At 41.8% G+C, this 23883-nt stretch overlaps 1 protein-coding gene across 1 annotated transcript; it reads left to right on the plus strand.

The window, feature by feature from the left end:
• Positions 1-1104: 1104 nt before the first annotated feature.
• On the plus strand, positions 1105-22874 carry LOC125902304 (prohibitin-2-like). The gene is made up of 10 exons (XM_049598553.1): positions 1105-1195; positions 2375-2504; positions 4396-4480; positions 7746-7825; positions 10010-10194; positions 11739-11868; positions 12201-12304; positions 15756-15833; positions 20423-20499; positions 22353-22874. Exons 1-10 carry the CDS (start codon positions 1175-1177, stop codon positions 22369-22371), a joined length of 909 nt encoding a protein of 302 aa, XP_049454510.1. The 5' UTR covers positions 1105-1174; the 3' UTR covers positions 22372-22874.
• Positions 22875-23883: the final 1009 nt, after the last annotated feature.

Genomic DNA, 23883 nt, shown 5'->3' on the forward strand with positions numbered 1-23883 from the left:
AAGTCTCATAATTTGGACTTTCAAAGACATATAAAAAGTTTAAATGTTAACATACTACGTCACAGGCTAACTACGAGACAGAAACTATGAAATATTAAATAATTTTTTTCATTGCCATGTCTTAAATTTGGCTGTCAGCCAAATTCACAGTCTTGTTTTTAAAAAGTTCAAATTTTAATTTAACATCTTCTAGCACTTCAAAAGATGTATACAAAGTTTAAATTTTAACTTACTGCATCACAGGCTAACTATGAGACAGAAACTATGAAATAGTAAATCAAAATGTATATTAAAATATATATATATATGTATTCATGTTTCTTACCTATTTCATGAATTTGACTGTTAGTGAATTTCACATCTTGCTTTGAAAAAGTTTAACTTGAAATTTCAAAATTAAATTAATTTTATTATTTATTTGAATTTGAATTATTTATTAATTTAGTGTTGGAACAACCCCCACAGACACTGTTTTGTTTAACCTGCATTACTGTTGTATGTTTGATGACATGACAATTAAAGCCTGATTTGATTTGATGTGATTTATATTCTTTTAAGGCTGTGCTTTTTGTCACCGCCGCCCGCTGCCATCACCTTATCCATCCTCTGTTCATCCTGAATGAGCCTAACGATGGAAATGTAGGAGTAAATGTAGGAGGAAGTAAAAGTTCGTGGAGAGTGAGGGAAGGTAATAAAAGGAAAGGATGATAAGCAGCAAAGGAAGGGACAGAGATGGAAAAGAGGGGGTATTAAAGTGAAAGGAAGTGAAGAGGTAAGCATGTGAAGGAGGAGGTAAGGAGAAGCAAAAGGGTGTGAGGAAGGATGGAGCAGGTAACTAAAATCAATCAAAGGGGCTAGGAGATAAAACAGGAGATGGGGAAGGACAGGAAAGATAGGAGGAGTAGAAGGAAGGAAAGAGTTAGGCAGGAGGTGAAGGAGGTAGGAAAGGAAACATAAATCAAGGGAATAAAGAGCAGGAGGAAACACGGAAATAAGAAAAATAAATATAATAACATAAATATTAACAGCAAGTTATGAACTTTCATCACTCTCCACTCAAACAGCACAACCTCGGTGAAATCCTACATTTCCCATGTTACCCCGCGCACACGGAAGTGCGTCATCACGCGTGACCTTGGCGTTCTTCTTCACTTGGTTTTCTAAGAGGACGAGCATGGCGAATAAAGAGCCCGGTGTAAGTGTGTTCTCACTTTTAACTCGTGTTAAATTAATGACCGTCACATTTGTGCCTTCAGCTCTGTCGAGCCTCGCGGCTGCTTCCCGCTGTTTGCACGCGAGTCCGTGACATTACCGGTTAACGTTAGCATCTTTAAAACAACACGTGAGTCAGGCTGATTGTGATGTAAGCTAACGTTAGCTTGCACTCAAAGTAATGTTAGCTTAAGTCTTATCCAGAAAGCTTCAGGTCCAAACTGAAGACCTATATTAAAGGTGGATGTCCTGTGAAATCTGATTATTGTCGGTTAGCTAACAGTTCACTGATGTGTTCATCAATATTCAAGCTAGCCTCATTCACTCTCCTACAGAGATGCCAGTTTCCAGCTAAGAATCGAGCAAATTAATTTCATCTCTCTTATCGGTGTATGTACACGCAATAAAAATAATGCTGTGAGCTTGTATTGACGTTGTAGCACATCCTCTTTAATTCGGCGTACATGCCGTTCACTGAGCTGCTCGGCTATCCTCACAAACATCAGTTATATGCTGGAAGTTGTACCTGAATCCACTGTTAACGTACACCTGTGATTGAACCCCAGGAGCACGACAAGCATATAGAAAATGCTGATATTCTGTTAAAATAATTACACATATGGGGAAACTTTTAGGCCGAATTAAAGCTTGGAGCTCCTTAATTCAAAATATATAAGCAGTTATGTGTAATTATGTGATATATTTAGATTTTGTGCTTGCAAACATTAAAACAGCGGACCCTTTGAATGGAGTTTGGCCTGTCCTGCACACATATGGAATGTTTTTTGGCTAGATTCTGTCCTTGTGTGGACGTTGGGAGGTGTCAGCCTTCAACATGGTTACCCATCCTGTACGAAGGTCACTCAGTCTCATGTCTGTTTAATATGTTTTAACCATTAAGGACTTTTCTACCTTGAAATTGACCTGACTCTGCGATTTGGTGCGTAACAATAAACTCAAAAGTATAAAGACATAATGTGAAATAAAACTAAGAACAGTTGTAATACAATATGAAAAACAAATTTCTGTTATTAAAGTAATGGTTGTGAAGTGTACAAGTGTGCAAGTTATTGTCCAGGAGATGTAAAAGTTCACAGAATAAGTGCAAAAATACGTGTTAGAGGAGAGATTGTGGGAGATAACCACGATGTTTGTGTTTCAGGGTTTTCTGCAGCAGCTGCGGCAGATCGCAGGCAGGATGTCATCAGGACCTCGGGGTGCAGGACTCGGTGTCAAGCTGCTGATCGGCGCTGGAGCTCTGGCTTATGGTGTGAAGGAAGCAACATACACAGGTAGTCTGCTTTTGCTTTTGCTCCATGCATGCACGAAAATCATCACGTCCTAACTTTCTCCATTGGCTTACTATTAAACATACATACTGAGTGATGTATTTCTGTTCCAGTTTGGAGTTTTGCCACATTTACCAGCTGATTTCAGTCATGAATATACACAGTTATGGCCAAAAACAGACTGATACCATTCACTATTTTTCAATAATGCAACATCCTCTCCATAAAATGACAGAAATCACTTTGATATTCACAGTGTGTAGTTCTCATAATCCTCAGAAGTCCTGTTTCATACTGGGCAATTTTACTGAGACCTGAAATAATTTGTAAGAAATAGTTGATTTAAATAAAGACTCTGATATGGAGGAGGAAGAGGAATGTTCTACAGGTTTTTTTGATGGATGGAGGAAGCGTTGAGTCGGCAAACGGCATCGTGAAGTCTGCAGAGTGCAGAGGTGAGAAGGGACTGGAGGAGTTAAGTAGAAGGAAAAAAGGAGGCAGTAAGGGAAAGCTAGGAGGAGCTGAGCAGAAGGAAGGGCAAGTGAAAGGAAACAAAGATGTAGGGAAGAAGGCGAGAAAGTAAGGAAAGGGATAAGGAAGGACTATGGGAAAGGAAAGGAAACATTCCTAACTTTATTTATATAGCACAATTGGTGCATAAGCACACAAAGACCTGAACATAAAAGACAAAACATTCATGATAGAAGAAAAGATTTTTAAAACGTAAAAGAAAGGGAAAAGGACAAGAATGAAGGAGGTAAGGCAGGAGGCAAGAATGGAAAGAAGGAAGGAGTTAGTAAAGATAAAGACAGCAAAGATGTGTCGTTTTATTTTCACCTGTTAATTATGTTTAATTGAAACTACAGATAAGTGTCTGTATTCTGTAGGGCTGCGACGGTACAGGTAGCCCACCGTACGGTCCGTACCTCGGTTTTTGGGCCACGGTTTCGGTGCGTGTTTTGTGCATAAAGAGAACATAAAAGAACAATAAAAGGACTAAAGGCTCTAATATAATGGCAGGGGAAACACTAGACATGTTTCAAGCAATGTTTGCAGGCAGTGAAATTTCTGTCAACTGTTTTCGCTCCCTCGTCCTTTTATTCAACAGTGAAACCGAAATGATCCCACACCAGAGATTTGTATGAAGCGGTGCTTCTTCAAACTTCTGTCTCAACTCCTCCGCTTGCCTTTGCCGTGGCACTCTGTTTGTTTTTTCCACTTCTTTTCTGTGTGAGGCGAGCGTCACTTTCCCTGGCTCCAGTTACAACAGTGTGAGGGGGTGAGTGGGCGGAGCCACAACAGTGATTGGACATTAACTCGCGGGGAGGGCTTTTGTGCAGCCGGCTGACTCGGCTGTTCTCTGTATACATCCATGGACTCAGCCTGTGGACAGACATCAATGCAAAATTAATTGCAAAACCGTAAACCCGCCGTTCGAATGTACGTCTATAAGTGCGTCCATCCATCCCATCCTTGTGAACACGATATTTCAAGAACGCCTCAAGGTCATTTCTTCAGATTTGGCACAAATGTCCACTTTGACTCAGCAACTGATCAGATGTTGTCTCAGTCTTGTGAGTGTAATATCACAAGAATACCTTGATCTGGTGGGCGGAGTCATACAACCACAGGGTGGACTGGTGGGCATGACATGTGCTCTGTGTCCCTTCTGCTTTAAATGAAACCTGGAGACAAACACATTTACTCATCTGAAATAAGCACAAAGAAAACATTAAAGTTTGGGACTCATCGTGATAACTGATCAGCCCCTAATACCGCCCTTTGTTGGTACATTGTCAGACAGTGAACAGAGGCCATATTTATTTATTTAATGAGTATGCTGAGGAGTTTGTCTTTAACTCAGACAGTCATGGTGTGTTTGTGTGTCCTGCAGTTGAAGGAGGACAGAGAGCGATCATCTTTAACAGGATCGGAGGGATGCAGATGGACACAGTTCTCTCTGAGGGACTCCACTTCAGGTAGGAGGCTTCACAGGGATATAAACACACCACACTCAGGAGACCTGAGGCCTGTACTACGAGTTAGCAAGTTAACTTCAGGGTTAACTCCGGGTTTCCAGCACGATGAAGCTGGTTCTCCTTTTAGTGGGATAAATCACTGTGCTGTCTTGGGTAAAAAAAAAAAAAGAAGCCGATATGTTGTTAAAGGTCAGCAGAATCATCTTATTGTTCCAGGGCTGTGTGTCCACTGGTTTAAAACAGCGCGTCGAACAAACAGAGATTGTTGACAACACCTAACACATACTTTTAGCAGGATTGTAACATATGCAAAGTTCATTTTAGTCCACAGTGAGAGTGTTGCTATAAGGGGTGGGCAATGTGGCCCCAAAATAATTTCAGGGTATTTTTGTGACAACAGTATTCTTGACAACATGACAGATAAGCAAAGAAAAATATTAAGAAGATAGAATAGCAACAGAATCAGTGCTCTAGTTTCACAGTTTGCTTCAAATATTCAGTAAAATGACAGAAAACTGATTCCTCATTTCTTTAGTTTGTGAACAACAACAGTAACTCAGAGTGAGATTCAGATTCTGTTTAGTGCTGCACGATTAATCTAATCGCAGTGTCAGGCTGTGCGATTACATGACCGCATAAAAGGCTGCGATTTGTGTTTTAATGTAAATAAATGTTAACGTGTGTGTCTGTGAACGTGACTGCCTCTCCTGTACTGTGTGGAGTTTGTTGACACCACGCCCACAAGCTATCCTGGTGTGTGCAGCACGTATGGTCAGGTGACCAGCCGGTGTGCAGCAGTGACCAACACAGACGCTGAAGAAGAGCATGAGCACAACCATGAACGGGCTGAGTTGGAGGCGAAAAAAACATGGCGATACTTTGGATTCAGGTTCGGCGACGTTGAACAGAAAGACGTGCTGTGTAAAACTTTAAAAGTTAAAGTCACCACGTCCTGCGGCAACACGACCAATCTATATCAACACTTGAGACAGCACAGAGAAAAGTAGGAAGAGTGCATGCGAGAGAAAGCCGAGCAGAGTAACGTTAAAGACATTGAGACAACTGAAGGACACCAGAGCCTCATAAAGTAACAAAGCACAGTTACACAAACATTTATAAGTGTCACGGGGAAATCACAGACTCCATAACAAACTATATAATAACAAATGAAAAATTGGGTTCGGCCCACTTGACATGCTGCTGTGTTGTGCTATGGCGCTGGAATTTGTCATTTACGTGACAACGCCTGAATGCAACACAGGCTCGCTCCGTTGTGTGTACAGTTCCGTGCTGCGCTGCTGTGTGAGCAGCGTGTTTGACTGTGCTCAGTCTGTAGATGGTCATTCACACACTGTCTGTCCATAACAATAACTCTGTCAGGTCAGTGCCCCCCGATATAATGTAGGGAAACACTGAATCAAGCAACAAGACTCATGATACCATTTATTTATTACATTGTAATCACAGTCGCAAAATGTAATATTGTCCACTCAAATCACAATCGTGCATTTTTGTCAAATCGTGCAGCACTAATTGTTACAATATTAATGGTTCAACTAAATAAAATCTACCACAAATTACACATTTAAACAGCTCCCAGATACAAACATGTCCCCTGGGATCTATATATATATAAATCAACAGCTGATTTCCTTATATGGAGTTTGTTGTGAGCCACAAACACTGTATTGTGTTCGTGTCACCCTGTTTGACCCTTCCTTCCACTTTCAGAATAAAAGCTGGGACAGCCTTGTGGTTTTTGATGTCTGTATTATCTTAAAAAGTGTTGCAGCCAACGGACTAACATCACTTTCAGTTTGTGGGCACGTGATCAAGTCTTTAGGGCGTTGAAAGGACGGTTGGAATTCACTGTCATATGTCTCACAGGATGTTAATTATCATATCTGTGCTGTAAGTAGTCTCAGGGGCTCTGTTCATTTGGACCTGATGTTGTACTTACTGTCTCTCTGTGGCATCAACCTGATGAGCAGGAACAGCTGAATGCTGCAGTTTAGTTTCAGGAGTATTTTATTCACCGACTCGATGTGCAGTGTAGTGATGATGCTGTTTCATGTTCCAAAATGCAAATGTCACTTTTTGTCAGTGTTTATGATGTGTCTGTTGAAGACATGGTGGTTTCTGCTGCTTATTGTCATTTTTGTCATAGTTTATAATTTAACCAGTCAGTGAGTTGGGTGTTACACTTAATAAAAAGAATCTCCTGTGCCCATACGTTGAACATGGTATCAGCCAATAGATTTAAATTCTGTCTCGCATTGTGTTTAAGTTCTTGCTTCACATTTGACCTACCAACTTGCTGTCTAGGTATTTTTTAAGTCACTTGAGCCACTCTAAAGCGCATGAGCGATGCTGTTGCTATTTTCATTACTGCAGCAGCAGGAAGCCGCGGCAGCAATGAAGGGACAAAATAGCACCACGCGATTAATGCAATGAAAAAACAACAACTTTATGCTTGGACTTTATTGCATCATGACTAACATGTTAAGGCTGACGGCTCTAGACAGCCCTGTTGAAAATATAAACTTATTAAAATCTCACAGGGTAAGAGCAGGGCAAACACAAGCTGCATTCACAGAGTCTAATATCTCTGTGAGCAGCCTCGTCCTGCATGAGAACGGTAAAACGGTTAAAACAAGCCAAGAACTGATAGAACAGTGGCCAAGCATCAGAGAGAGGAAAACACTGACTTTGTTTGATTTAAAGAAAAAGTACAAACAGAATTGTATAAAGAGTTAGTAAAAATATCAGGAAAACTCTTAAGTGATGTAATATTCAATCTGCTCACAATTCATCCAAGTAGCATGTTTTTTACACAAACTTCCTGCAGGTACTGTGAGTCAGCATTTGGACTGATTATACAGTTTATCAGTAGTTCTGCTCTGTTGTTGTTGAGCACTCAATATAATACAAAACATTCATTAAAAATGTTGCTCAGTTTTCTCACTGACAGCTTTGCTTGCAGGAATAATCTTATAAATGCAGCTGCAGAAATGAGGCCCAAACAAGCGAAAACAAAACGACAACAGAAAGGAAAAAAAGAGAAGAAAATGAAATAGTGGGTTATAACGGATGGATTCATTTCAACAGAGTCGAATCCTGACACAAAATATTTTTTGCTTTTCTGTTTTAGTTTGTTCAGTAAGCCAACGACAAGTTTGTATAGATATTTTATTCCTGCTTGACACACCACCTTCAACCTGCTGGTGTGTGTTTCTCTGCTCTGACTGTGTTGTCGTCTCCTCAGGATACCCTGGTTCCAGTATCCCATCATCTACGACATCAGAGCCAGACCCAGAAAGATCTCCTCACTCACTGGAAGCAAAGGTCAGAGTCAGAAATCTGGAACAGAAACTTTGTAATGATAAACTTTATTTGTGTAGTGATGTTCCAAACACAGAGTGCTTTATGAGACAGATGAAATAGTGTCAAGATGAAACAGCAATAACATGCGTATAAAGAACAACACTGAACGTGGGCTGCAGGCAGCAGCTCGGCTCATAGGGAGTGAGTAAATCTATCATGTATGTAGGAGCAAGGCCATGTAGGGCTAGTAGCAGCCATACTAACTAACTAACTAGTAAAGTTAAAATGAGTTCTACATCCAACAGGTAGCGTTGCAAGGGTGGGAGCTATATGATCTCATGTCTTGAATTAGTTAAATGTCTGACAGCTGAGTTTTGAATGAGCTGGAGACAGGAAGTGGCCTTTTGGCGGAGCCCTGGATACAGAGAGTTATGATAATCCAGACATGACGAGATGAAAGCACGGATGACTGTTTCCAGGTCTGCTGAGATTAGGGGGCGATATAAGCCTTTAATAAAAACTGCAGTGTTTTTTTTTTTTTTCTTGAGCGTGTAATAGTGTGTATCTTAAAGCCCAGCAGGAGAAGACGTGAGAATTCGTGAGGGATTATTAAAGGATAACTTAGATATTGTTGAACCTGGGCCCCATTTCCCCATGTGTATGTGTGCGTATGATTCATAGGTACAACTCGTTCTAAAATTGGTTCAGTACTGAGGGAGGCGGATGCAGCCGGCAGCCGAGAAACGAGCTAAAACGGTAACGGGGGCAAATGCGTCCCGTATAAGATTGTGCATTAAAAGTGCTTTTTTTCGCCACTGACCGGTTCAGATCGCCAGTGCTATCTCTGTAAATAGCATACTAAGCGTTTCCCTTACCTCTGGGCTGTGACGTCATCTCACGAGAGCTTTGCTCCACTGTGTCTGTAGCTCTCTCTACTCGTGGGACAGCCGTTTTCTTGAGGAAGAGGTGTTTCGGGATTGGATGTCTTCTCTTCTTCGGCTGGCAGTAGTCATCTTGGGAGAAGTGAGCACTGCAGACCTGATGGTCTGCAAGGCGCAGTGTCTGGACAGGAGTGTTAGCATCCATTTGTAGCACAACTAGCCACAACTTCAGCATCTCGCCGTGCGACAAAGGCAGCCTATGAAAGCTGTACGGGGTGTTGCACGACATCCTGTTCTTGTAATTTGGATAAGCACAAACACGAACCACTGTTTTCAATCGATGCAGTAAAACTCTCAGCTGTACTCCGGGACAACCAGCGCCACTCTGAGCGGCGCTCTGCATGGCTCCTCTGTTTTCTCCCGGCAACAAGCAAAGCTCTCACGAGATGACGTCACAGCCCAGAGGTAAGGGAAACACTTAGTATGCTATCTACAGAGATAACACTGGCGATCTGAACCGGTCAGTGGTGAAAAAAAGCACTTTTAATGCACAAACTTATACGGGACGCATTTGCCCCTGTTACCGTTTTAGCTCGTTTCGCGGCTGCCAGCTGCATCCGCCTCCCTCAATACTGAACCAATTTTAAAACGAGTTGTACCTATGAATCATACGCACACATACACATGGGGAGATAGGGCCCAGGTTGAAAAATACCAAAGTTATCTTTTAAGTGACAGAGTCTGCAGTGTAGGTCAAACCACTTTAAAACCAAACTCCTTGGTTTGGTTTAAAGTTCAGCAGCACAATTCTTAAGCAGAAAATTTTCAGTTGACTGCTACAAAAGGGTGAAAGAACGTTGCAGTAATCTAATCTGTTGGAAATAAAAGCACAAATACGTTTATCAGTGTCTTTCTAGGACAGGAAGAGCCGTACGTTGGTGATGTTTCTTATTTATCAAATTATCAAAATAGTTATCAAATAGTTGCTGATTAATTGACCAAAGCCGATATTCACCACATGATTTTGCCAGCTGACGTTTAGTTATAAAGATATATTTAAATCATTTGGAAATAGTGTCTCCATCAGAGTTTGTCCATGTTTATTTTACTCTGTAAAATGGCCCCAACACAACATGTCTCAGTCAGTTTTCCTTAAAGAAAAAGGACTGATTTAATGGATCTTCGCCAAACACGTTTGTTGGGTCATAATTAAACAGTATATTGAATATTCAGATGTGTCTCCAGGAGGAACCGGCTGTTACAACACAGCATCATGTCCGTCCTCCGTATCAGAGCAGCTGTAAACATCTCTGGTTTCTCTCAGACCTTCAGATGGTGAGCATCTCACTGCGAGTTCTGTCCCGGCCGCTGGCGTCCAACCTGCCCATCCTCTACCAGCAGCTGGGCCAAGACTACGACGAGCGCGTCCTGCCGTCCATCGTCAACGAGGTGCTGAAGAGCGTGGTGGCAAAGTTCAACGCTTCCCAGCTCATCACTCAGAGGGCACAGGTACCAGACTCAGAACATACTGCTGTGGTGTCTTCATGCTTTATCTAAAAACAGCTACAGACAGTAGGGCTGTCAATCTTCCCCCAAAATCAGATTCGAATTTTTAATGTTTTTTTTTTTTTTAGCTCATTATATACACATACATACCAGATTATTTGGGAATTCTACAGGATGCCAATTACATCATGCGTCCACTAGAGGGCATTCCAATCAAGTCTGTTGTGTAACATTTGCAAAACACTTTAGTTTTACCAACTCAATTTAAAACTTCAAGGGAAATAGAAATATTAGGCCAGATGTATTGATATATAGAATAGAAACAATATAAGGCCAGAAATATTCAAGCAATGATGTTTAATGGAGAAGCAAATATGTTGGTTCATTCAAACAAATACATATATTGATGCTGTAAGTCTCAAAAAGACAACTCTTTGTCTAGAAAGACAAGCAGGCGTTTTTCTCACTGCTATTAATAACGCAAACAGTAAGTAAAGAAATCGTATCAAAACGAAAATAAAAGTGCATATGTCAGCAGCAGCATTTAAAAAACAACAACAGTGTCAGCAGCAGCATATTCAGTGCCAGGTGGCCAGCGCGCACCGTTATTGGACAGCACATGGACACTCACCCTCTCGCGATTGGACTTTGAACTTATCCCACAGTAGTGGTACTGTGAGGTACCGTAGTACTACGGTACTCCAACAATGCTAGCGCGGGTGACAACCAATCATGTGGGACATGGTCTCAATTTGCGTGACGCGTGAAAAGAGACAGAAATGCTGTGCAGTCCCACACAATGCGGGACGTCTGGTCACCCTACAGCAGTGCCCAACGTCACGACGTTGGTTTGTGTCATACCGGAAGTCAAATATTCGAACCTTAGTTTGAGAGTGAAGACGGATAAGAGATTAAACTCAAGTGTATCACTGCCAAGTTTAACGACGACCCATTCCTCATGCCTCAACCTGAAAAAAATTTTCAGGCTTAGGATTTTTTTTTTTTTTTTTTTTTTTTTGCTATCACCCCTGGCCTACTGATGGCTGACCCATCAGCTGCCGCCGTCACCAGAAACAGACGTCGCTTCACGTGACGCTTCAGAGGAAAAGGCGTCTCATTTCTCTCAAGACACACTTACTTGTTTCTTCTCTCCTTGCGCGTGTGTCTTACGAGGGCGGAGCTAAGACGCGAGGAAGAGATGCAAGTGAGGGAAACGTGGATGTGAGATCAGGTGTTGGGATGAATCCATAGATTTATATTAACATTAACTTTATGGCACCACAGTTGTGTTGGATTGCATTTTTCCACAGTGCTGTCAGACACTTAGAATAACAACCTGAGCCTGTCAGAGACAAAACCAAACACTGTTAGTGGACGTTGCAGCGCTCTCTCTCCCTCAACACTGGACCAGTGTGAAAAATGTTTGTTCCCATTTGTCACATAGACACAAAAACATGGAAAAATTGAGTCCAGGTGGAAAAATACAGAAGTTATCCTTTAAATTGGTTACGCTCACACCGCTGCCTCCATTTTGTGTCCTCCTGCAGGTCTCTCTGCTGATCCGCAGAGAGCTGTTTGAGCGGGCCAAAGACTTCAACATCATCCTGGACGACGTGGCCATCACTGAGCTCAGCTTCAGTCGAGAGTACACCGCCGCAGTCGAGGCCAAACAAGTCGGTGAGTACATCCTTGTAGGTAAATGATCAACTGTTTGGGAGTTTCATATGTAAGTGAACACCAGATTTTATTAACTCTTCATGTGTTTTTTTGTGTAAAACTCTTGACCTGTAAAGTAACTAAATCTGTCAAATAAATGGAGTCGAGTAGAAACATGAAGTTGCAAGAAAAGAAAATACTCAAAGTACAAGTACCTCAGGTTTGTACTTAGTTACACTCCACCACTGGTTCAGGACTGATATGAAGAAGGTTTTAAAGGTTTCCAGAATAAACTATACCATGAGTCAAATAAAGGTGTAATGTGATTGTTGTGTGTGTGTGTTCCTCTCCAGCCCAGCAGGAGGCGCAGCGAGCTCAGTTTTATGTAGAGAAGGCCAAACAGGACCAGAGACAGAAAATCATCCAGGCTGAAGGAGAAGCTCAGGCTGCAAAGATGGTGAGTTTATTATCATGTTAAAGGGTTTTTATTTTACGCTGATGGTGGAACGTGTCTGCAGTCCTGTAGGGGTGGAGGTATATAAAGCTGAAATAAGAATAAAATACAAATTAGAAATTAAACAGGTGCATACGAAGACAGTAATTAGAGGGTGAAGTGACAGTGGTGTTATTTGTGACGCTAAAATCAGTGTAATGTCTAAAATAAAGTAGTAAAACATACTGTGTCGTATGTAGAATCTGCAGTATGGAGTACATGCAAAATGTGTATACTAACTGTGGTATGTAGTGCCAGTAGTAATCGATCAATCAATCAATTTTATTTATAAAGCCCAATATCACAAATCACAATTTGCCTCACAGGGCTTTACAGCATACGACATCCCTCTGTCCTTATGACCCTCACAGCTGATCAGGAAGAAACAGTAGAAACCTCAGGAAGAGCAACTGAGGAGGGATCCCTCTTCCAGGACGGACAGACGTGCAATAGATGTCGTACAGAACAGATCAACATGATAAATTAACAGTAATCCATATGACACAATGAGACAGAGAGAGAGAGAGAGACAGAGAGAGACGCAGTCAATGACAGTATTATAGTTATAGTTCTGGCTACTGTGGTACAATATGTTGAAAGTATGTATTCATATCTGGCAGTGTACATGTGTGACAATAGTCATATGTGTATAATAACAGTAGAAGTATGACTAATGACTAATGATGGCAGCAGCAGCAGGAGGCATCTGGCAGGACCACGGCAGCAGCACAACCACACACGTCACGCTGTCCAGGCACCGCTGCAATAGAAGTAAATGCAGTATGTAGTACATGCAGTATTTATTACATACAGTATGTAGCACCTGCATTATATAATACATGCAGTATGTATGTAATATCTGTAGTATGTAGTAAATGCAGCATGTAGTAGGGCTGTAGTCAACCAAAGAAAATCTTGGTCGACTAACGTCGTACATAATCTTCAACTAATCGATTAGTCGTAGGAAAAAAATATCTGCACATTATTTTTACTTCTGCGGTGGTGTGTCTGTGTCACTCTGCAGTTACACCTCCAAAACACTAGTTGGCGGTGGAGGACTGTGTTAAATGCTGTAAAGTTTAGTTGTTTCAAAACACACATTAAACACACATTAAACACACATTAAACACACAGTAAACGCACAGTAAACACACATTAAACACACATTAAACACACAGTAAACGCACAGTAAACACACATTAAACACACAGTAAACACACATTAAACACACAGTAAACGCACAGTAAACGCACATTAAACACACATTAAACACACAGTAAACACACATTAAACACACAGTAAACACACATTAAACACACAGTAAACGCACAGTAAACACACAGTAAACACACATTAAACGCACAGTAAACGCACAGTAAACACACAGTAAACACACAGTAAACACACATTAAACACACAGTAAACGCACAGTAAACACACAGTAAACACACATTAAACACACAGTAAACGCACAGTAAACACACCTTAAACACACATTAAACATGGCTTCATAGAGACAGTTTCAAACACAAATCAGCTTCACTATAACTCGCAGCATTCACAGACAAACACTTGTCTTTATCTGGACACATTTTCCCCACAAATACAACATGCTAACGTTATTAGCACAAGCCTATGGCATTTTACATTGTACAAATTAGTCTAGCAGCTAGCGATCTTTCCCTCTTCTCATATAAAACCAGGGACAACAGCAACATGTAACAAAGGTAACGTTATACAGTTCAGCTCTGTTACAGCTCACAAGGTTCACTGACAAAACAACTGTCTGATACTAAACTCGTTTTCCAAACAAATACAACATGCTAACGTTATTAGCACAAGCCTATGGCATTTTACATTGTATAAATTAGCCTAGCAGCTAGCAGAGATTTGCTCTGCTCATATTTCAGCCAGGATAAATCACACACAGTGTGTGGAGGCTTTATTGTCTTCACAATTTATTGTTTCTTATCTGTGAAATTAAAGTAAATCAAAGCTTTGTTTCCACTGAGGGAAATGGTTTCAGCTCACAGAGACAGACAGGAGGTCTGCGTCACTGCGACGCTGAGCGTGAGGGTGGGCGAGTTCAACGTTGTGTAAACAACGTTTTGAAAACACCCCCATTTTCACAGGTAACTTAGCCTGTCCCCCCGCCGCAGGAAATAATGGATTAACGCTGGAAAGATATTGATGTAGCACTTTTCTCCTTATGAAAGTAACACGACGATTATTTGACCAATGAGAATTTGGTCGGACGAGAGCATCGCGACCAAATAATCGACCAGCAGACTACAGCCCTAGCATGTAGTACCTTCAGTATGTAATACATGAATCATATATGTAGTTTGTGCAGTATGTGTGTAGTATATGTCACACCCAGTACCTGTAGTATTTAGAATCTGTAGTATGTAGTACATGCATGAACATGGGCGGCAGTAGTTCAGTCCATAGGGACCTGGGTTGGGAACCGGAGGGTCGCCTGTTCGAGTCCCCGTCCGGACCAAATATGGAGCGTGGACTGGTGGCTGGAGATGTGCCAGTTCACCTCCTGGACACTGCCGAGGTGCCCTTGAGCAAGGAACCGAACCCCCCAACCGCTCGGAGCGCCTGACCAAAACTTACATAATAACTGTGGTATGTAGTGCCTGCAGTATGTTTGTAATGCCTGCACTATGTAGTGCCTGCAGTAGACACACCTCTGTACGTCAGTGTTCAGCTCCTGCTGTTAATACCTGCTCAGTGCATCAGGGTAAACACATGCGGTATCAGACACACAGTCAGAACTTCTAGAGAAATGCTGTTGTTTGTACTGTTGTATAAAAGGTGTCGTTGATTCCTCGAGGTGTTTTGGCGTGTGTGATCATCTGACCTGCTGTGCTTCAGTCTGTTAATCTGGAAGACGCACAGTCTGACGTTTAACAGAGTGTGTGGTGAAGGTTGGAGGGTTGTTCAGAGTTTATTAAGTGCAACAAACTGATGAGATGCATTCCTGGTTGTTTTTTCATGCTGTGCTGTGATTGAACTGATTTATAAGGATCTCATTAACACTTAAAACCACCTCCAGATCAGATAAATTCCTGTCCTGAGGTGAACTCACTCGGCCTCGCCTCCTGACTGTGGCGAGAGTCAGAAGCTTCTTAAACAAACACTTCATCCAAATATGCAGTAATTATTTTCCCTGCCTGTCAACATGCGTGAGAATATTAAAGCTGAGCAGCGACACGCCTGCAGCTTTGATCCCACTGATGATCATGTGTTTTTTTTCTGTTTGGAGAGACCGGCTCATCCTGCTGCTGCTGCTGATGATGATGATTGGCTCACTCTCCCTTTTGTTGGTGTGTAACACTATTCTCCTGAGAATACACTAACCATTTCAATCTGTGTGTGTGTGTGTGTGTGTGTGTGTGTGTGTCAGCTGGGCGAGGCCGTGACGAAGAACCCAGGCTACCTGAAACTCAGGAAGATCAGGGCGGCGCAGAACATCGCCAAGACGGTAAGAGACGTTTACCTGAGAGTTTGTCTCTGCAACAGTTTCCATCAGTGTCCGTCTGACGTGAAGCACAGCCCCACCACACAGCTGATATAAAACATGTTAGTATTGGACGACACATGAGAAGCAGCCTCCTCAGTCCTCAGCTGAACTCTAACAAAAACTCAAACATACATTGATTTTAAAGACAATCCTGCAGAGCATAAAGTCATTTTTGTCAGTGATGGGGACAAAATCTAGAGTTTGGAACAAAATGTATTCAAAAGTTTATCTGAAGTCAGAATGAGACCAAGTGGTATCTTAACTTAACTCAAATTTATTTAGAAAGCACATTTAAAAACCACACTCGTTGACCAAAGTGCTGTGCAGAAGGAATAAGTCACTAACACACACACACACAGACACACACACGAGAGGTAATGTGATGATCAGGTACACAGCTCATACATTCAAAGACACAACACACACAGAGGCAGCGTCAGGGAAAGCCACGTCAGACGGACTCAAACGCTGATGAATAAAAGAAGGTTTTGAGTCTGGACTTAAAGGAGTCAGTGGAGGGGGCAGATCTGATTGGGAGGGGGCTGCTGTTCCACAGTTTGGGGGCCGACACAGGAAACGCACGATCGCCCCTGAGCTTGAATCTGGAGTGAGGGACAGCCAGGAGCCCCGGGTCAGCTGACCTGAGGGACCTGGGCGTATAATAAGGGGTCAGGGAGCCTGCGATGTAGGAGCGGGCCAGACCATTGAGGGCAAAGGGCAGAATCAAAATGTCTCAAGTCAGACAGTATTTGCATTCGATCCGCCCTGAAACCATCCAGTGGCACCCTGATGGGTCCAGAGCCACAGTTTGGGGACCGCAGGTGCAGCTCACAGTGAATCCACCAGGTGGCGCCACATGAATATGAAACGGTACAGAAACCAAACTTCAGGCTTCATCTTCCTCTGACATTTCACCTCATGTTCTCCATGTCGGTCATCAGGCCTGAAGATTTTATGTATTTCATTCAAGTTACAGTGTTTTTCATGCACGTCACAGTATGTCATCAGGAGCACTGGCAGGAAGTAGAAACAACATGAGAGGAAGATGCACGCCAAACGTTTACTTTAACTTTGAAACATCCTGTCCTAATGAGAAAATTTTTTTGAGCATCGTTTCAGTTTTAAGACTTAAAACCTGTCTAGGCAGTAATAAAGAGATTATAAAAACAACTTAAATAATTTCACTTTTGATTAATCTGCCAGCTGTATTGAACAGTTTGATTTGTAACCCTTCAGCTTGACAATACACAATAATTTAATTATAAGCTTATTAAAGACACTTTAAACTTAAAACTTTACTTACACATTTTAAGTATTTTTATTCATAGTAATTCCACCGTAGTGCTTTATAACTCAGATACATAATAACACATACATTGTGTTATATATAATTTATAAACACCCAAAAATGTAAATGCAGTCATTATCTCCTCACCCATATGCCGAGGGAGGCTCAGGTGAAGTTTTAGAGTCCTCACATCACTTGCAGAGATCCAAGGGGAGAGGAGGTAGCAACACAACTCCACCTAATGGAGGCTGACGGCGCCCCAGATTCAAACGTCCAAAAACACATCATTGAAACCACAAAATATCTCCATACTGCTCGTCCGTAGTGATCCAAGTGTCCTGAAGCCCCGACATGAAAAGTTGTTTGGAAAAACCTCATTTGAACTCTGTTTTTAGCCTCATTGTAGCCTGTAGCTCTGACTGCCTCTCTGTGCACTGCGCTCACGTGTGCGCTTGTATGAGACCGTGAGACATGGACACTGCCTTCATGTGCGTTCATATGCTTTCACTGGTCAATGAGGCTAAAAACAGAGTTCAAATGACGTGTATCCAAACAACCTTTAATAGACTGATATATGTTGACACATTATGAAACTGGGTAGAAAATAGAAACAGGTTCCTGTGTCACCGTCAAGAGCACAATAATGCCTCTAACAAGCTTGAATGAACTCCAGTGAAGCTTCAAACCTCACAGCAGAGGCAGAAGGTCAGACTGAGGTCACACCTGTTGGAGCATCAGCTGAACAGACTATAACCTGACAAATGACCTCTTCAGTCTTAAAACTGACGAACCTTTTCCACCAAACCAGCTCAGGTTCTTAAACCGGTTCCCTCCAGTTTTCTTTGAACCTTGGTGCTGTCGAGCAAACCAGCCCACGTGTCAACCAGTTTTGAGCAGAACCTCTGACCACGTTTGCACGCACAAAATATTCCAGTTTTTGCACTTACTCCGAAAAGACAACATTCCTGCTCAGCTGTTTACATGTCCAATGAAAATGAGTATTCCACTAATGTTTCTGTTTCCGTGCAGCCGTGCACACTCTGATTAACGTGTCCTAACATGTCGTTTAACACGACCAGATAAAGAAAAGTGGAACGGCTGGAGCTGCTCGTCATTTTGCTGCTTTGCATCTAAATTTATTTATTTATGTATTTTTCCATCGATGGCGGACTTGTCTTTGTTCTTGTTATGCTGTTGAACTCAGCCTTCCTTTTTCACTTCTTCGACCAGTGACCACCTTCTCCAACTGTTTGGTGTTGTGATATTTGCTCATATCCAAGTATTTCATAATATTTAAAAGTAAGTGTGTTTCTTTTGGGCATCGGTCTCTACACCAGCCCTCAAACTGTCGGCGAGTTGGTTTATGTACATCACACAGAGCCACCTGTAAACAGGAAAGAGGCCATGTGTCACAAACTGTGGTTAAAAACCCCAAATTGAGACACACATTCTGAACGTGCCGTATACATGTCCAAATAATGCTCCTAATGCTGAAGAAGGCTGAAATCTGAAATCAGAAAATGCTTCATTAGAAAAATGCGTAGTTCAGAAATTCCAAACAGAATATGCTGTTTACATCAAAATCAGTATTGTCAAATTTAGAATAACAGTGGAATGTTAGTGTGCATGTGAACATACTCACTATAGTCAAGGATGTTTTATCAATGCAGGGCGGTGCATTTGTTCTGTTATTACAGATCTTTGATTTTATCCAAAAACAAGCTGGGACCAACTTAAGACTTGTTTCCTCCGAGCAGTTCAGTTCAGTTCAGTTCAGTTCAGTTCGGTACACTTTTTTCTGTCTCCACAGTGAAAGTTGTGGATGGTCCCAACAGAAGTGTTCCTTAGCGTCCCCATGTTTAGTCCCCCCTCTGTTGGGGTACCTAGCACACAGATCTGGTACTAAAAGGTGGAGCTAGAAACCCTGCAGTCTGATTGGTCAGTAGAGGACGCTCACTCTGGTTTTATGTAACCTCTGTTCATACATCAGTAAACTACAACTATAAAATGAAAGAGAAAAAAATCACTTCATTCACTGGGCCGACTGCCGGCAACTTTTAAGGTGGAACGTTAACTTGTAATGTTACTCAATGCATGAGTTGATGACGTGAATCCATCAGCACACCTTAAATTTCACTGTGACAACTTTGACCATCACTTTAGTTTTTATATGACACACACTTTTAGTAATGACTTTAAAAATATAGATTCATTTGGAGCGGATTATGTGAAGGTCATATATTCTAATCCTCACTTCCTGTGGGCTACAGCAACACTAAACCCCTGAGCTTGCCTGAGAAGGACTAAATGCACAAAGCTGCTATTTTGAAATATCCCATGGAGAGAGACTCTCACTGCAGCCTGTTCTATTTTGTTGTGAAAATGTGGGCGTGCAGCCTCGTTCTGTGGACGATAAACCAGGTGCAGACTTCCATCTGTGTCACCGCTGATGAGGAAATACAGCGAGTGCTGGACGGAGCAGTGAGTGACAACAACCCCGCCCACATTTAAGAGGACTGTCTGAACACACCGAGGGTCTAGGTACCATGTCTGAAGGGTTACTGCTGGTTCCAGAGGGACTGGACTGAAAGGGAACCACCTTTTCAGGTTTTCAACTAATTTATATTTGGTCAAAATGCTCTGAACGGTTCAAAACTGGGTGCAGTATTAAAACAGAACCTGTCCCCTGTTGGTGGAAAAGGAGTACAAGTCGACTGCAGAGGGCCCAGAGAAAACACTGACTCAGTATTTAGAGTGAAGCTGCTCCGTTCACTGAAAACAAATTCAACATCCAAGTTCACACAGTAATCTCTCCTGTCATGGGACACTGTGGGGACATCTGCTCATTTCAATCTTCTTCTTAAATGTAAATAAAGTGTGTGTTAGTACTGTGAGTGTGTTACACTGTGTAGTAGTGTATCGTTGTGGTGTCAGAGTATCAGTGACTAAATGATTCATTCTCGCAGTGTGACCTCACAGCAGAGTGTAACGCTCTCCCAGTCACGTCATGTGGCCCCGGCGCTCCGGTGGTGGCGTGTGTTTCTTGTATGGCTGGTGAACGGGCCTCAGCAGCTCTCGCCGTGCTGTGAATCAGCTCAGTGTTGCAGCTCTGACAATGTTCCCATTGTGCTCAGCAGCAGCAGCTCGGTCAGGCCTGCACACTGAGGAACTTTCCACCTGTGTTTTCTCTGCTTGCACTCACTCACTGTGTGTGTGTGTGTGTGTGTGTGTGTGTGTGTGTGTGTGTGTGTGTGACCTGCAGGTGTCGCAGTCCCAGAACAAAGTCTACCTGAATGCCGACAGCCTGGTGCTCAACCTGCAGGACAAAGATAACTTCAAGTGAGTCCAGACACTGTTTAATTTGATTCTACAGATGTGTCTAAGACGCGACCAGAGCTGCATCTTGAATCTCTGTAGTTTTAGGATGAACTGTATCTGCAGCAGCAACTGTGTCAAACATAGCGCTGGATATTCATCATGTTATAAGTAGCATAAGAAACTTACTTTGAGAAAAATTAACAGTTTTTTTCAGACAGAATGTCTGTTAAACAAAATAAGATCAAATGTTGCACGCTGCGTGTCCCTTTATCATCACTCTGCATCGCTTCTCTGAATTTGGACATTTTTTGGGTCCTTTTTCATGACGTTTTATTTTTTTATTTTTCCTCCTCAGCAGCAGTTTGTTGAGTTTCAGTTTGATTATCACATTCAAGACTTCCTTAGTTCAGTTTGTGGTCCGATCAATCGGAGCTGATCAGATTAGATGGATGGATTAGCGGAGCAGCAGCTGCAGAGGCCAGGAATGTAAATTATCTCCCAAAACACACCGGTGGCGAACGTAGCGCATCAAAAAGTCCTCTAACTATTTTTGATGTACAACCCCACACCAGCTGCGGCAACATGCATTTTGCGCTTCTGGACGCACCGCCCTGCAACACTTCTTGCCACTGTCCTATTTCCAGCCTCGCCAGCCATGGAATTAAATCTATATTCCCCCACTCACTCTGCTTGTACACACCAGCTCCTGTAGTAGCTCTTCTCTGCTCCTATGGCAGCTCGACTCCTCTCCTCACCATGGATGCGTAAAGAGAACTCTGTAGCTGTTGCTGTTTCGTGTGTGGCGAAAAATGGGTTAGGAGAGACTCGTTGTAGACGTCGAGAAATATCCTGAGCTAAACGACCCACAGTGCTGCCGTTAAAAAAAGACAATGGTCTAAAAGATATTGCTGGTGAGTCACAGCTCTTCAGGTGAGAAATCAAGTTTAATTCGGGGCTGTCCACATGATTTTAAGCTAATGCAGAGGTGGAGGAAGTACAGATCTGTTGATGAGCTGCAGTGTAACGTGTCTGAGAAATGATAGACAAAACTAAAACTATAAACTACCAACATTTAAGTTTTGCTTTCACGACGCGGCTCCAAAACTGGAAAATCTATCTGTAGCTGTGGATGTTGATGTCTACGAAAGCCTTTGTCAGATTAAACTAAAGATTATAAATTCCCACAGCCCAAACGCCTCGTTTGTCCGACCAACAGAATTTAAAAATATTCAGTTTATTACCATTTATGTAAAAGCTGAAACTGGAATCAGAAAATGTCTGAATGTAAATTGGCTTAAAAAGATAGTCGCTAATTATTTTCTGTCAGTCATCCAAATGATTAATCAACTAATCATTTCAGCTCTACACATGTTGAACATCGATTTGAACACAAGAGATTTGTCCAAATAAAGAGTCAGCAGAATTTAATACAAGTCTGAAACCAGAGTCCTAAACTGCACCCGCCCGTACTCCTGACCCGTTACCTGTTATCATGTTCAAGTCAAAGTTGCAAGTTTCATGGCTCGAGTCAGTGACCACGGGGTCAAAGGTTACACTTGTGTCACTTACTTTCAAAATAAAAGGAACTGCGGCGTGATAATAGAGATTTAGATGTGAGAATATTACTCATATACTGCACAGCTTTTTACTTTGTTTTTGGGTTTTTTTTTTTCTGAAAAATAAAAGATATAGATTTTTGTTCTCGCCTGCTGCCCACCTGCATTTAGCTCATTTTTACCTGTTACACAGCTTGCTGCGTGGTACTCACTGAGAACCCAACCCAGTGCAGGAGTCTGATGTCCCCCTTTTTAACTTTAGTGATACTGACACATAATAATTGCAGGATTGTAATCTCCAATCTCTGTTTCTTTCAGTTTGTTGCTGGGGAAGTAAGAGGACGTCATCATTCCTTGTGGTCCACCTCTACAGAAAGAAAACTCACTCATTTCTCACCTCTCAGCCGCTGTCGACTCCATGTCAGGTTTCTCTGCGACTCTGCCACGTTTACACACCACAAAAACTGACTTTAACCTGTGGAGAGTGTCACCCAGCCGCTGTCTCACCACTGTGGATCTTTTCTGAAAGGTTCCTCTGGTGCTGGTAAAGGTCTCAATTCTTCAGTTTTGTTCTTTCTTTTTTTTGTATAATCATCTGTAGATGTTTACTTCCTCTTTGTTTTTGTCAGAATCAGAAAAATGTTTTATTTGTGAATAAAAAGCAGTAAATGTTGCTTCTTCGTCTGCAGGCAAGTTGAGTTTGTTCACAGTGAGAAGTAACGTCGTGTCTTTTTAACCTGCAAGGATTATGTATATACCTGTAGATTTTCACTTTGGACACTCGAGCTTCGTCAGTTACATAAATGAGTTGGAAGTACTAATAAAAAACAACTGCTCTGACTCCAGTTATTTGCGTTGAATGCAGGACATTTAGAGGAGATGGATTAAAATGAAACATCAGATTAATAAATTAAATGTGAAAAGGATTTTTTTTTTACCAGCACCAGAGGAGTCTGTTAAACCGTCATGAAAAAAAACACTAACATGCAGGTTTCCCACAGTCATGGAAAACCTGGAAAAGTCATGGAATAAGTAAAAATCATATAAAGTTTTGGAGAAGTTATTGAATTTTGTTTTTGTTGTGTGGACACATTTCGGTAATCTTCAGAGTTTGAATCTGATATTTAAAAAAAAAAAAAAAAAACACCAGACAAATATGAAAAAAAAATTATTATGGGTCCTTGAAAAGTCATGGAAAAGTTTGGAAGTTTTGTCGATAAAAAATGTGTGGGAACTCTGTATATGGTTGGTGTCTGTCAACAAAGAAATCTAAGACTGAATGAATTAGTGATCATGTTGAAAGTAACAAGACAAGGTCAAAATATAGTACATGGCTGGACTTGTATGAAACGCTACAGGGGTTTTAATTTGAAACAGGAAGTGGCCGGTGTATCCCCAGTCGTACCCTTCCATTGGCTTTGACGTTCACTTTACAGAGCTGGCGTCATGGCTGGCACGAGCTGTCCCAGTTGTTGCGGTCCAGCCCAAAAACTCACGTAAATCCACGTTAAAATGAGGAGCAGTTGACTCAGGGTGTGTCACACGTGTAGTCGGTGTGTCACACGTGTAGTCGGTTCATTTGGTCACACAAGAGAGAAAATTTATCCATTGCTTAATTTTAGTTTTGGTTCAGTTTCTGTTTACACTGATTTCTTGCAAACAAACCAAGATGAGTTGACGTGAAATTCTAGTGACTGACAGGTAACTGGTTGATTGGACATGTTTGGCGGTTGTCTACTTTTAGACTATTTCATCCAGATGTAAATTGACGCAGTGTCAGGAAGATGCTGATTTATTAATGTCAAGCATGAGAAAGACCAGGGCCCGAGATGCTCACAATGTGGACTGT

This window comes from Epinephelus fuscoguttatus, linkage group LG15 (assembly GCF_011397635.1).
Source record: "Epinephelus fuscoguttatus linkage group LG15, E.fuscoguttatus.final_Chr_v1".
Classification (NCBI taxonomy): Eukaryota; Metazoa; Chordata; class Actinopteri; order Perciformes; family Serranidae; genus Epinephelus; species Epinephelus fuscoguttatus.

Bases quoted from the DNA above. Each gene is read 5' to 3' on its own strand.
- LOC125902304 (XM_049598553.1), top strand. From the start codon at position 1,175: ATGGCGAATAAAGAGCCCGGT. The intron at 4,481-7,745 runs GTAGGAGGCTTC...TCGTCTCCTCAG, and splicing joins TCTGAGGGACTCCACTTCAG to GATACCCTGGTTCCAGTATC. The intron at 15,834-20,422 runs GTAAGAGACGTT...TGTGACCTGCAG, and splicing joins CGCAGAACATCGCCAAGACG to GTGTCGCAGTCCCAGAACAA.